The 14294-nt window shown below is 34.6% G+C and overlaps 1 protein-coding gene across 8 annotated transcripts in view; it reads right to left on the bottom strand.

The window, feature by feature from the left end:
- Positions 1 to 14294, bottom strand: part of Ankrd13c (ankyrin repeat domain 13C) — a 91954-nt gene that overhangs the window by 64819 nt on the left and 12841 nt on the right. For all 8 annotated transcript variants that reach the window (XR_012449863.1, XR_002213356.2, XR_002213357.2 and 5 more), the window contains exon 2: positions 530 to 571. Coding sequence is in view for 5 of the 8 variants with exons in the window: in XM_020180247.2 (XP_020035836.1) it covers positions 530 to 571 (42 nt within the window). In the remaining 3 variants the exon portion in view is untranslated. The remainder of the gene's footprint in view (positions 1 to 529; positions 572 to 14294) is intronic.

Here is a 14294-nt window from a genome sequence, read left to right as displayed (position 1 = left end):
AAAAATACAATTGGATCAATGTTATGTATTGTACTTACTCTTTATGGAAAAGACACAAGAAGAATACCAACATTATTTGCAGATCCTGAATCATCTATTCAAGTGTTTCCTAATACATGCCACAGAACAACAGTCTCTCAAGATGTTATAAAAATCAGCAAAAACCAAGTAACTATGGGAAACACTAACCACTATGCCCAATACTTGCTGCAACTTGAACTTTATACTGCATATTAGCATATCAAAATTATGAGTTCCACAATAAAGAAAACTGTTTAAGTTTTATTAACGTGGTATTTAAAAACAAAAATTTAGACTGGAAGTGGTTTCAAGTAGTAGAGCATCTGCTTTGCAAGTATGAAGCCCTGAGAACACTTTATTAATTTTAATATACTAAATCTTAATCTCAATTACAAGTAAGATAATCAAGTTAATTTTTTAAGAACTCAAATGCTAAAACTCATCTTAAATTTTTTAAACTGACTATACATGAACGAAGTTAAACATAAAAAAGAAAATATTTACTAACCTTTATTTCCTAACATCACAGCAAGATGTAAAGGAGTGTTTCCTAAAATTAAAAAAATAAAATAAATTAGAAGGTATAACAACATAAGAAATTTAACTTTAAAGTGATTTCAGCTCCTTTCAAAATTTCACTGACAAAATTTAAGCAAAAATAACATAACTGCAAAATAATACTGCTTATATGACAAATTCAAAGTCAGAGAAAACCATGATTTCTAAGTACCCTACACACCTACCCACCCCCAAAAAACAGGATATTAGTTCTATCTTTAAGATATTTCCCAGACTTCAGATTCCTTTTGAAGATAAATTATCACATCATTCTTTGTTCTTTTAGCAAACAATTTAAATATCTACTTATCCTTGGAGACAAAAAGCATTAGGACCCAATCCTAATCCTCAAACGTTCAGAATTCCTTTAGAGACCAATGTGAAATTAAATAAGTATTATTCATTAGACTACAAGGAAGAAAAGCATGACAATGGAATATAAAACAGAACTCCTAATTTAGCAGGTTCAGGGCTAATACAGGGTAGCCAACACTGAAATAAGTCTTTAAGACTATTTCAGAGTCTTAAGTTAGAAATGTCTTGAGTCACAAATGTGCAGGTAAACAAATGCAACACTAACTAGACTCCCAGGCTTTAAAAAAAGAAAAATCACATACAAATATAAGAACAGTTTATAGAATGTAGTAAATACTGAAATCAGAAAGACAAGCAAAAAGATAAAGACTTGAAAGATATGCTATGGATTTTGGACAACACCCTGTAGTTGAAAAAAGAATAACTTAATTTCAAAATGATACCCCAAGCAACACTTATAACCTAAAAATCTCAATTATAAAAAAAGCAAACCAACAGCAATAACTGAAAATAAAATTACAGAATATTTATGTGTACTAATTTTCAGGAATTGCCAATTTTGCAGGAGTAACACATCAAGAATTCAGACCAAAAAAATGAACTAAACATGATGAAGAGATCATGTTTTATAGGATGAGTATTTTTTAAGAAACATGTATTTGATTTACCCTAGTATCTCAGCTTGAAAAAATCTCCCAAATTGATCCTACAAATACACATTTGCTCCACAAAGGTAAAATGAGATGGGAACTGCTGGCAAAGTCAGCAAGATACTATTTTGTATAAAATTCACTAAATTTAAATACTTTCCATAAATAATTTTACAAAAATACAAGTAATACCCTTAAATTACATACAGTAAATCTCTTGACCTTAGCTATTAAGACAAAAAAACAGATTTACAGATACAATTCATTATGTTTTTCAGACATATTTTAAGTATAACTTTCCACCGGTGATTACATAAATGATACCTTCTGCTTCTATTGAACTTAAAACATCTCACTCAGAATTGTTCCTAGTTGAGATATGAAAGTCATTATAATACCTTGTTCATAAAAAAAATCTCCAGAAACGTTTTGTTCACATTATTATTTGAGAAATGAGCTTTAATAATTAATTTCCTAATTTTTGGTATAAACTATGTTCCAAAAGATAAACCTCAACTCCCAAAATTTCAAGCCCTATATATGATGTTAACAAATATGAGGACAATAAAAATGACAAAGCAAATGAAAAAAGTATTTTTGGCTTTAGAAAAGTATTGCTGATTACTAGCCAAACTTGGAATGTGTAATGAAGGAAGATAAAAAAGAATGTCATTGCAGGTATTTTACATATAAAGTTAGTAAAACCAATTTCCTTCTCTTCCCATGTTAAAATCAAATATCCATCTCTCAAGACATTAAAGAACTGGATGCCGGTGGCTCACACCTGTAATCCTTGCTACTTGGGAGGCAGAGATCAGAAGGATCTTGGTTCAAAGCCAGCCCAGACAAATGGTTCTTGAGACCCTATCTCTAAAATATCCAACACAAAAAAAAGTGCTGGTGGAGTGACTCAAGTGGTAGAGCACCTGCCTAGCAAGCATGATGCCCTGAGTTCAAACCCCAGTACCACCAAGAAGAAAAAAATGGAAAAGACTGTCTCTACTTAATGGAATTTCCCATTACATAAGACATTTTTGCTTTTGTTTCTTAGCAGAATAGACTTACATGGAAAGTTTTCTCATTTCATTTCCTCTACTCCTCTACATCCAAATTTGAAGGCAGGTTATAATACAGGGTCTGTTACATCTGAACTGAAAACCCACATAGGCCACTTTTCTTCTAGCTTTAGCAACATGAAAAATAATCTCACATCAGGCCACAAAAGAGGCTGAAAAAAGTTGTAATACAGTAGCCTTTCATCTTAAGGTGAATAGGGTTCCATCACTGTACTCAAAACTCTGTTTCCTTTCTTCTTTTAAATTTATTCTTTAGTTCAAAGCAATAATTTTTTTTATTTTGAACACATGGTCTCACTACGCAGCCCAGGCTGGCCTTGAACTCACATGGTCCTGCCTCCACCTCCTAAGTGCTGTGCACACCCCACTGGTCAGTGTTGTTTTCCATTACTACTTTTGAAAGAAATGTTAGCATGCATTCACAGGGCTAACTGCTGCACAATTTGGCCCTTCCTTAGAATAAAAAACATCTAAAAATATCAAATGTCCAAAGCCTTCTGAAAAAGTAAACAACTGCTTCCTTCTGTTAGAGATCCCTCCAGTTCAAATCCCTCCAAAAATATGGATTTGCACATGTAAAACTATGTATCTGTACAGAAACTGTGATGCCTTATTCCATATGAAATCAACTTCGGTATCGTGTCTTTATGCTTCTTTCTCACACCAAAATTTATCTGAAAAATTGGACCTTTGTTCTTGTCCAGTAAATCCATGTGACAGGATTTAGAAATAAGGCACTTTTTAACATCTCTTTCATCTCAAATTATAAGGAATATTTCAAATTTACTGCTACAGTCTGAACTGTAGGTATTATAAAAGTGGTCAAAACTGGAAGACACTAAGAAAAAAAAAAGTCATCCATCCTCATTATTTAGTTTAGTCTTCTTGTGGCAACAAAAGGGAAAGGATTCACAAATACTGCGACCTAAGCACCTGTTTCAAATTAAACCTCATCCTTCCACTTGCAAAGTAAATCTTTATAATAAATCGAATTGTAGCAGAAGACCCATGTCAGTTGCCTTTTTCTTCCTGGAGAAGTCAGCAGGACAACTGTATCCTAAGGGTTTTTTTTGTGTTGAATCTGAGAGGTGGAACAAAAGAAAAGCAGTCTTTTCAATTTCAAACCATGGAGGAAATGTGTAGGAAGATGTCCATATTTCAATAGGGAAAGTGGCTGAATAAAAACAACAGATGACTACTTGAGAAGACAGCATAGAAATTCTTGCCATGTCCTGAGTTCAGAATTTTGTTTTAAGACGAATACAAAAGCACGTATGGCCAGGAAAATGTTCTTCCTATATGATAAGTTTCCTCCCACAGTCCAGCACATGCACTTGGCCTCCCAGGGCCAAAGGCCAGTTGACTGCCGGGCACCTCTCTCTGCCATCTTCACTCCTCCTCTATTTTTGATCTTTAACATGGTATAAAAGGTTCTCAGTAAATCTTTACCTTCTGTCTCTCATCCTCTTTCATCCAAACTACACATTTTCTCATACTTTTACAATTCATATTGTTAACCCTTCCTAGATGTTCCTTCTTCATTTGCCTGATTAACACTTTCCTCTCAGGACTCAGCTCAAGCGTCACCTTCTGGGAAACCTTTCCTGGTCTATTTTAGGCAATCAGATGACTCTGTTCTGCTCCCGAAGCAGTAAATATACCTAATTTACTGTAGCACTTTTCACCCAAACTGTACTTATAATTTTATTTGTAGACATCTGCCTCCTTCAATAGACTGAAAGCTCAAGATGACCAAATACGTATTTTCTTGATCTAGGTACGGCAAATGCTATAATGAAGGGGGAAAAAAGCAGTACAGCAAACAACCTTAACAATATCAACAGTTATAGAATTCTTATGTTAAAATACAGGTATTATCTCAAGAGATGAAAATTCAAAGTTCCCATAATTAGGTAAAGTACTTTCAAAAGTTTTGGTATTCTTTCCTTACAGTTTAGAAAAACACACTTGTAAGTCCACCTGGAGTTCAGTATTGTGGCACACCTCTGATCACAGCACTCCACGCTGACACAGGAGGATCAAAACTTTGAGGCCAGTCTGGCCTACACAGGGTCTCCCTAATGTAGCCCAGGTGACCCTAGAATTTGAGATCCTCCTGCATCAGTCTCACTCAAATATAAGGACTACATATATGTGTGCACCATTACACCCAGCTCCAGAGAACATTTTTATTATGGATTCACTGTCTTTAGTAATTAAAACACATTTATGTTTCCCTTTTTTATTTCTTTCTTTTTTGGTGCTGGGGTGAACCCAGGGCCTTGCACATTCTAGGCATGTATTCTAATTCCTATGAAAGTTCATTTTGACAAATATTTCTAGGATTCTGTTTATCTAATTTTCATGTATTGGCATATGTCTTATTCACAATGCCCTTCTGATTTACTGACATTAAAATTTATATTGATGAGGCCTTCTTTTCATTCCTGAAATGTTACTTAAGAGTTTTTATAATCTTAAGTCTAATGCTTATTAATTTTATCTTTTCAAAGAACAAAGCTTTGGCTTTCCTGCTGTTTTTCTAATTTACTAATTGCTATTATTTTTTTCCTTCTGTTTTATTTTGGTAAGATAATCTCAAACTGGAAAACTAAGCAAATTTTTTTTAATATTTTTATTAGCATATATTAGTTGTATAGGGGGATTCATTGTGACATTTCCACGTATGTTTAACAATGTACTTTGGTTAGGTTCATTCCCACCATCACTCTCCCTCTAAAATGATTTCTATAGGTTTCAGTGTTCCATCTTCAGATACATATAAAGTACATCCACCATATTCACCCTCCCCCCCACCAACTAAGATTCTCCCCCTAACCGAATCTGTTTTACATTCCTGTCCTTCATGGTCTAAGTGTATGTTCACTGTACAAAGGGGTTCTGTCATGGTATTTTACTTGTAAATATATTGTACTTTAATCAGTTTGTCCCTGTCTTTTTTCTAATGAACCTGATTATTGATTTTTCAGCCTTCTTCCTAATATATCTTTATATTTTAATTAATAATTTCTAGCCTATTTGCATTGTGATCAGAAAACAGAATCAGGCCTCTAAAACATGTAGAGATTTGCTTTATGGTCAAGTCTGATTGGTTTTTGTAAATGTTTTCTGTATCTTTGAAAAATCACGTATACTGTTGTTGGGTTCGGTGTTTTACATAATTAATAGATCAAGTTTGTGTCATTCATATCTTGAATTGTTTTGTTAATCGTTGCAGTTTGTTCTGTTACAAAAAGAGGAATGTTAAAAATCTCCCACTAAGAGAACTTGTCTTATAATTCTAGCAGTTTTCACTTGGTATGTTTTCAGGCTATTATCAAGTATAATCAAATTTATTTTCTTTTTGTGGTGATGAGAATTAAGCCCAGGCCTCACACATGCTAGGGAAGCATTCTACCACTGAGCTACATATTCAACCTTTTTAAATTTTATGTTAAGACAAGGTCTCTCTAAATTGCCTAGGCTGGCCTCAAACTTACCATCTTCTGCCTCAGCCTCTCAAGTAGCTCAGATTCTTGGCTCAAATTCAAAATCTTTATATTTATTTAATTGAACATTTTTTTCGCTATGAGGTATTCATCCATCTTTTCCCAAATAATGTTTTCTACTTTAAGATCTATTCAGTATTAATACAATTACATCAAATTACTTGGACTGGTATTTCCATGTGATACACTTTCTAATCCTTTTACTTTGAACTTGTCTATATCATTGTTTTAGCTGTGCCTCCAACTGTATGTATATGTAGCTGCATGTTATGTCATATAGTAAAACAATATTAGGGCCAGGCACGGTGGTACACATCTGTAATCCCAGCTACTTGAAAGGCAAAGATCAGTAGGACCATGGTTTGAGACCAACCTAAGCAAAAAGTTTGCAGGAGTACATACCAAACAATAAGGCAGGCACAGGTAGGAGGCACAGGTAAGAGAAACAAGCTCCAAGGCCCATCCCAGGAAAAATATGAGACCCTATCTGAAAAACAACTAAAAGCCAAAAAGGGCTTTAGGAAGGGTGGTTCAAGTGGTAGAGCACTGGCCTATCAAACTCGAGGTCCTAAATTCTAAGTTCAAACACTATTACCACAAAAAACAAAAGCAAAAAACAAATTTAAAAAAAAAATTTTTTTGTTTTTTGGTTTTTTTTGGCAATGCTGAGGTTTAAACTCAGGGCCACTCCACCAGCCAACCCTTGCGTGTGTGAGGGTGGGGGATTATTCAAGATAGGGTCTGTGAACTGTTTGCCTGGGCTGGGTTTGAACCTCAGTCCTCCTGAACTCTGCCTCCTGAGTAGCAAGGATTACAGACGTAAGCCACTGGCGCCCAGCTAGTATCTCTTATAACTGAAGAATTTAATCCAGTTTCATATATCACACTTACCGACATATCGGGGTTTAAATCTATCATCCTGCTTGTATTTATTTGTCTTGGTCTTGCTTGCATTATGTTCCTTATTCTCATCTTTTTTACTTTCTTGTAGATTAACTATTTGTATTATTCCATTTTGCTTTTGCATGTGTTTGATAGAAGGTATACATTTTTAATTTTTCTTTTAGAAGTCAAACGAGAGTTGTACTATCTCATACAGTTAAAGCTAAGTTATAGCTACAAGTCATTACTGAGCATTCAAAATGAAGGTATTCCAAATTGAGATGTAGCACAATGAGGCTTTTGAAAACATTATGAAAAACAAATGTCACCCCAAACAATCTATAGGCATATGAATAAATGTATAAACAATTTTTAAATGTCAAAATATTTCAATATTTTATATTAATCTTGTCAAAATGATGATTTGGATATATTTGGCTAAATATATTAAAATTAATTTCACTTATGTGGTTACTAAAAGTTTTACAATTGCATATATGGCTTAAATTTTTTATGCAATGCAAGCCCCAGAGCTTGTAACATGTATCACTGATTTATCAGTGATGCTTCACCCCTATCCAGAGCAACCCAATGACTTCAGAACACTATCTTCATTCCCTCTATCTACACTTACATATTACTATCACCCAGCCTGTAAGTTTTTCTTTTTGGCCTAATAAAGTCTATATCCATTTAGGTTAACTATTTTTATTGCTCTTCATTCCTTCCTACATCCCTTACCTTCCCCCAAATTCTTTTTTTTAATGTGCATTTTTAGGGTGAAGCGTTTTATTTTCTACTTATGTTTTATTTTATTGATTCCTTTACTTACTTAGCAGAGTTGGAGATCAAATCCAGGACCTTAAACATGCCAGGCAAGTAAACTAGTAGAGATATTTTTAGTGACAAATTCTCATATTTTCCTCAGTAAATGTCTATTCAACTTCAGTCTTAAAGGACACTGTACTACATAAACAATTGTTGCTTAGTAAGCATGTTCTTCAACATTTTGTATGATCTTATGGTTTCCTTGTTATTGTTGAAAGTCAGAGGTCTCCTATAAATCCTTTGAAAGTAACATGAGATTTTTCTGGCTGCTTTTACGATTTGGTCTTTTAATTTTCAGCCAAATCACTCTGATGTGGATTTTTTTTATTCTGGTTATTGCATTTCTGTATCAATGTCTATTATAACTTTTGGGAAATTGTCAGCAATCCTGTTTTTGAATATTATTTAGTCCCTTTTTCTCTCCTCTCCTGGGTTTAATTAATAGAGACCTTCTTTTCCCCTCTGCACTACTTGTTTTTCTTTATAAAAATTCCATACCTGAGCCGGGCACTAGTGGCTCACACCTATAATCTTAGCTACTTGGAAGGCTGAGGTTGGGAGAATCACAGTTTGAAACCAGTCCAGCAAACAGTTCAAGAGACCCCCATCTCCAAAATAACCAAAGCAAAACAGGCTGGAGGTGTGGCTCAAGCAGTAGAGCACCTGCTTTGCAAAAACGAAACCCTGAGTTCAAACCCCAATCCCTACAACAAAAAAACTCCATTCTCTTTTCATCCTTCATTATACAGTAGGTACTTTGTTCTAAGCTATCTTCTGGATCATGAATTCTGCCTTTTGCAAGATTTAATATGCTACTAAGCCCATTGATTTAGTTCTTAATTTCAGTTACTGCATTTCTCCTTTTGAGAATTTGTTTGCTTCTTTTTCAGTTCTGTGATTTCAGTCCTTCCAGTGTCCACTAAAATATTCAATCTGTATTTTATTCCTCAAGCATTACTATTCCATAATAAATATTGTTATTTACCCTTCCCTCTACTAGTAATTACAATAAATGGATCCCTAATGGGTCTGTTTCTTTTATTATTTCTCCCTGGTTCTTACATGTTGTCCAGTTCCCTCACAAAGTGGGTCATCTTTAATTATATGCTGGACACAGTATTTAATTAACTCAGTATAAAAACTTTAAGCCTAAGAAACAAATTCTCCAGAAATTTTCATTTGCTTATGCTAGGTGCCTAAGGGAACTAGCTCTCAAATAACCTAACCTGGGGATTGACATTTTTTCTGGGCCTCAGAAATGGCTCAAAGCATACTTCAGTCAATACCAGAGTTTATGTCCCTTCAGTTCCCACTTACCCTAAAGTGAAGTTCTTTAAACTCATAATCCAAACAGCAGAGTGTTTATAAAACATCCCATACCTAAAAGGCCCTAACCTCCATCTTTTGTCCTCAGTAAGGCTATCAAAAGTGCTTCTCAGACTCTTAACCACTAAAGCAAAGACCGTTGAAGCAAAATAACCTTAAAATGCCAGGCTCACAACTCTGGATTTCTGTCTGCTACCATGCTGACCCAGTTACTACTTTGTCAGCTCTCCAGAACCTTCAAATAGAATATTTTATTCTTATTTGCTTCTGAAGACTGGTCCTAGTTATTCAATCCACAATAACTGAAAGCAAAATCCTAGTTCAGTTTTATTTGTAATGTTTTGCTTTCTATTCTTTGATATTGTTGGTGCATACAGATGATAATTTCCAAGCACTAATGATTATACCTTCTATCAAAATATACCAGTAACCTCTCTACAACAAAATTAGAAATAAGGGCAAAATAGTTTCTGCTGGGTATTGGGGGGGGAGAGGGAGGGGGCGGAGTGGGTGGTAAGGGAGGGGGTGGGGGCAGGGGGGAGAAATGAACCAAGCCTTGTATGCACATATGAATAATAAAAGAAAAATGAAAAAAAAAATATACCAGTAACACTTTGGGAAATCATCTTTGCATTAAATTCAATTTTATCAGCAATTATTCCTGCCATTTATAAACTTCTTCACCATTCACCAAAGAATAAATTTTTCATTTTTTACCAATCTCCTTCACATTATGTCTATAAAAGTCTTTTCTCCCCTTTACCCAACAGAAGTCATAGTTACTACTTTCCCCGCCCCCCCTATTTCTTTAGACTCTCTTAGTGTCAAATCTCATTCCTCAAATACACACACTAGGAAAGCACATGAATCAAACCCAATCAGTCTGTTTACCAGAAAACTGTTTCAGGTAAAGGCATGACCCCCACCTGGTTCACAATCATTTTCTAAAATCTTTTGAAGGGTGGAGGAGGAAGGTAGTATGAACTTAATCCAAAGGGAAAGAATGTCTTGCCACTTGAATCACAGCCCCCTAGGGTTTTAAGTATATACCTGCATGTTCTCTACCACAGGGGCAATTTTATCCCAAGGGGCATATGGCATTATCTGCAACATTTCTGATTGTTGGAACTGGGGAGTGGGGGTGCTAATGGCATCTAAGAGATAGAAACCAGGGATTCTGCTAAAAATAATGCAATGTAAAAGACAGCTACCCACAGCAAAAAATTATCTAACACAAACAGTCAAAGCAAAAACTACAAAGTTCTGACATAGAAAAACTCCAACTATTGTAGAAAACAATAAAGCTCAATAACAGCAGAACTGAGAGACTGAAAAAGGAAGTCATGACCATACTGCAGAAACCCCGGATACAATCATGACCAATAGTAACTCCTATCCTATACTTCCCAGCTATATGAATTAACAAATAACTTTAAAGTAGTTTGTGGTGAATTTCTATCATTTAAATTACAAGAGTCATTACTAACATAAGGCTTTATTGGCCATAATCGTATTTTGAGGAGCTTCTATTTTTAGGTGCTTTTGTTTTTTTTTATTCTGTGTTTTATTTGAACTGTTTTTATAGTCCAAAATAATATACAATATAGATATATGTTAAGTTCTATTTGAAGCAAATCAGTATTTTCAGAATGTATTTTGAAACTGTACCTAACAGAGTAAAAAGAATAAATCATTGTTATTTCCTTTTACAAAAAAATGAAAATGTCAGTAGTTTTATTTCTTTTCTCCTGCTTTTCCCTCTAATTTTTTTTTTTTTTTTTTTTTTTTGCAGTACTGGGGTTTCAATTCAGGGGCTACACTTTGAGCCACTCCACCACACCAGCACTTTTTTGTGATGAGATTTTTTTCAAGATAGGTTCTCACGAACTATTTGCCTGGGCTGGCTTTGAACCACAATCCTCCTGATCTCTGCCTCCTGAGTAGCTAGGATTACAGGCCTGAGTCACTGGCTACTGTCCTCTCTCATTAATTTCATGAGTGGTTATAAACCTTTTCTTAACACCCCCCTCCTTTTTTTTTTTTTGGCAATACTGGGTTTGAACTCAAGGCTTCTCATTTGTTAGTCAGGCACTCTGACTTGAGCCACACCCTGCAGCCCAGGTAAATTTTTTTTTTTAACATTTGAGACAATTTTTGAGGGGAAACTTGCTCTGGATAATTTTTTTGGAGGGGGGTGAGACTGGGGTTTGAACTCAGGGATTCATGCTTGCAAAGCAGGAGCTCTATCTTGAACCACACCTCTAATCCATCTTGCTTTGGCTATTTTGGAAATGGGGGTCTCTCAAACTATTTGCCTGGACTGGCCTCAAACCACAAGCCTCCCAATCTCAGCCTCCCAAATAGCTAGGATTACAGGCATGAGCCAACAGCACCCAGAACTTTCTCTTAATATTATAATCATTTTTGCCATAATTACCAGATTTATCTGTGGTATCTGTGGTATACTTAACTGGTTCCACATCCAGTATCAGCCCTTTTCTGACGCATCTCCTTCCTTCAGTTAGGTATTTAACTTCATCTCATGATCTAGGATACTTTACTGAACAGTATTTTTCAGGAATGACATAACATTGGTTGGTCAATTTTTGAGACTTTGCATTTTCTAGAATGTTATTATTGCTTTCACAAGTGAATACCTAGCTAGAAAGAATTCTATAGTTTAAAGGTGTGTGTTCTAATATTAGAGCAATCTGAGACCAAATAGAAATCTGCTATTTATTCAGTGGTAATCTGTGTTTTTTACCTATATATTGTTTTACACTTGTAGGATTCTTCATTAATTCTAAAATATAACCAAGATATCAAGATCTCTTAAACATCACATGGTACCCCATTAATGCATATAATTTTATGCTTTTACATATCAGTTAAAATGAACTTATTTTTAAAAGATCAAAGAAGAAAAATAACTAAATGCATTGCATGATTCTGATTCAATCTCAGATCAAACAACACTAAATGATACTAAGAGGATATTTAGGGAAACCTGAACGGTATGCTGTCTACTAAGTAATATTATTCTATCAATACTAAACATTGTGAATGTGATCACTGTATTGTGATAATATAGGAAAATGCTGCTAGGTTTAGGGAAAATGGACATGATGTTTCCAACTTACTTGCAAAGGTTTCACAAAATAAATCAGAACTCTTTATACAGTCATTCCTCAGTATCCGTGGAGAATTAACCCTCTGCAGACGGTAAAATATAGGGATGCTCAAACCCCCTTTATAAAATAGCATAGCATCTGCATGAACTCTACACACGCTTTCCTGTGTATTATGAAGTCATCCATGGATTATTTATAACACCTAGTATAATGCTAATGCTATATAAATGGCCATTATACTGATTGTTTACAGAATAATGACAAACAGAAAAAAGTCTGTTTGTTAGCAAGTGGTAAAGGGTATGCAGGTTCACTGGACATTCTTTTTTTTGGCAAAAATTGGGTTTGAACTCAGGGCCTTAGTCGCTCTACCTCTTGAGCCACTCTGCCAGCCCTCACTGAACTATTCTTTCAGCTTTTCTGTGCTTGTGAAATATTTCAAAATAAAAAACTAAAATCTTATTTTTAAAAAGGTTTTCAAAACAAAGAATCTCTTTGCATTAGTTTTCCTTGGAACACATAACGAGATTTTTCTGTTTTTGGAACCATGTTTAACTTTTGCTCAAGAGTTTTCATCCTTTATATCTTCGAGTATTTTTCTAATCCAATTGTTCTATTTTATTCTTTGGAAATACATATTATTCATCAAGTAAAATGTACAAAAGCTGCTCTCCATATTTATACTTTGTCCTTCATCTTTTCATTTTGCTTTCTACTCTGTACAATTTGTTTTCATATACATTTTCTGTATCACTCATTCAATTTCCTATGTCAAGACATTTATGATTTACTTAACATATATATATATACACACACATATATATACATACATATACACACACACACACGTATACACACACACACACACACACACACACACACACACACCCAGGCTGACCTAGAACTCACAATCACTATGCAGGCCTGTCTGGCCTCAAACTTGAGGTCTTGCAGGCTCAACATCCCAAGTGCTGGGATTACAAATATGTACCATGATGCTCAGCTAATTTACATTTTTTTAATGAAGTGACTATATTAAAACTTCCCACAGGCTCTTCTTATTTTGGTTCATTTTCTTCATATCATTATTAGTTTTAGAAAAATTAAGTTGCTTTTATGTTACTGAAAACATTTAGCAATTATTTTCTAAATCTTTCTTCTAGATCTTGCAGTATTCTTAGTACAAGCATCACAAGCAAAACCCTTTTTCTTTCAATGAATATTTTTCATGGATCCCCAAAATGTACTTTTTTTAGTTTATTTTTCTACCCATCCACCCTGGAATAAAGATTCATTCAGGTCTGGTAAAAAAAAAAAAAAAAAAGGAAAAATGGCCTCTGGTTTCTCTTCAGTTCATTCAAGACAGTAAACACATGAAACCCCTCTAAACTCTGACTCTGGTATTTATAGTGCTTTCCTATGAGATTCTATTCAAAGTAAAGAATTAAAACAGCTGGGAGAGTGAGGAGTTGCTATACAGAAACCAAAGATAAAAGAACAGAACAAAACCTTAACTCTGAAAACTACAAAACACTGTTGAAAAGAAATAATACTTAAATATAGGAAAAGGCATCCTTAGTTCATGGATCAGATTAAATATTATAAGGATGACAATCCTAACCAAATTGGTCTACAAACTCAATCTCCATGAAAATCCCAAACAGGTTTGTTTGTTTGTTTGTTTTTTAATCGACAAGCTGTTAAAATTCAGATGAAAATTCAAGGAACCAAGAATATCTAAAACAATCCTGAAAAAGAACAGATAAATGGGGCACCGGTGGCTCACACCTCCTAATCTCTACTCAGGAGACAGAGATCAGGAGGGTTGTGGTTCAAAGCCAGCCTGGACAAATAGTTTTAAAGACCCTATCTCGATAAAACCCATCACAAAAAAGAAATGGTGGAGTAGCTCAAGGTGTAGCCCCTGAGTTCAACCCCCAGTACCATAAAAGCAAAACAAAACAAAAAATAGATGAAGAAGTCTTTCTAATTCCAAAA

Source organism: Castor canadensis, chromosome 7, assembly GCF_047511655.1.
Source record: "Castor canadensis chromosome 7, mCasCan1.hap1v2, whole genome shotgun sequence".
NCBI classification, from domain to species: Eukaryota; Metazoa; Chordata; class Mammalia; order Rodentia; family Castoridae; genus Castor; species Castor canadensis.
The sequence above is the reverse complement of the archived record's forward strand: the minus strand, read 5'-3'. Positions and strand labels throughout refer to the sequence as shown.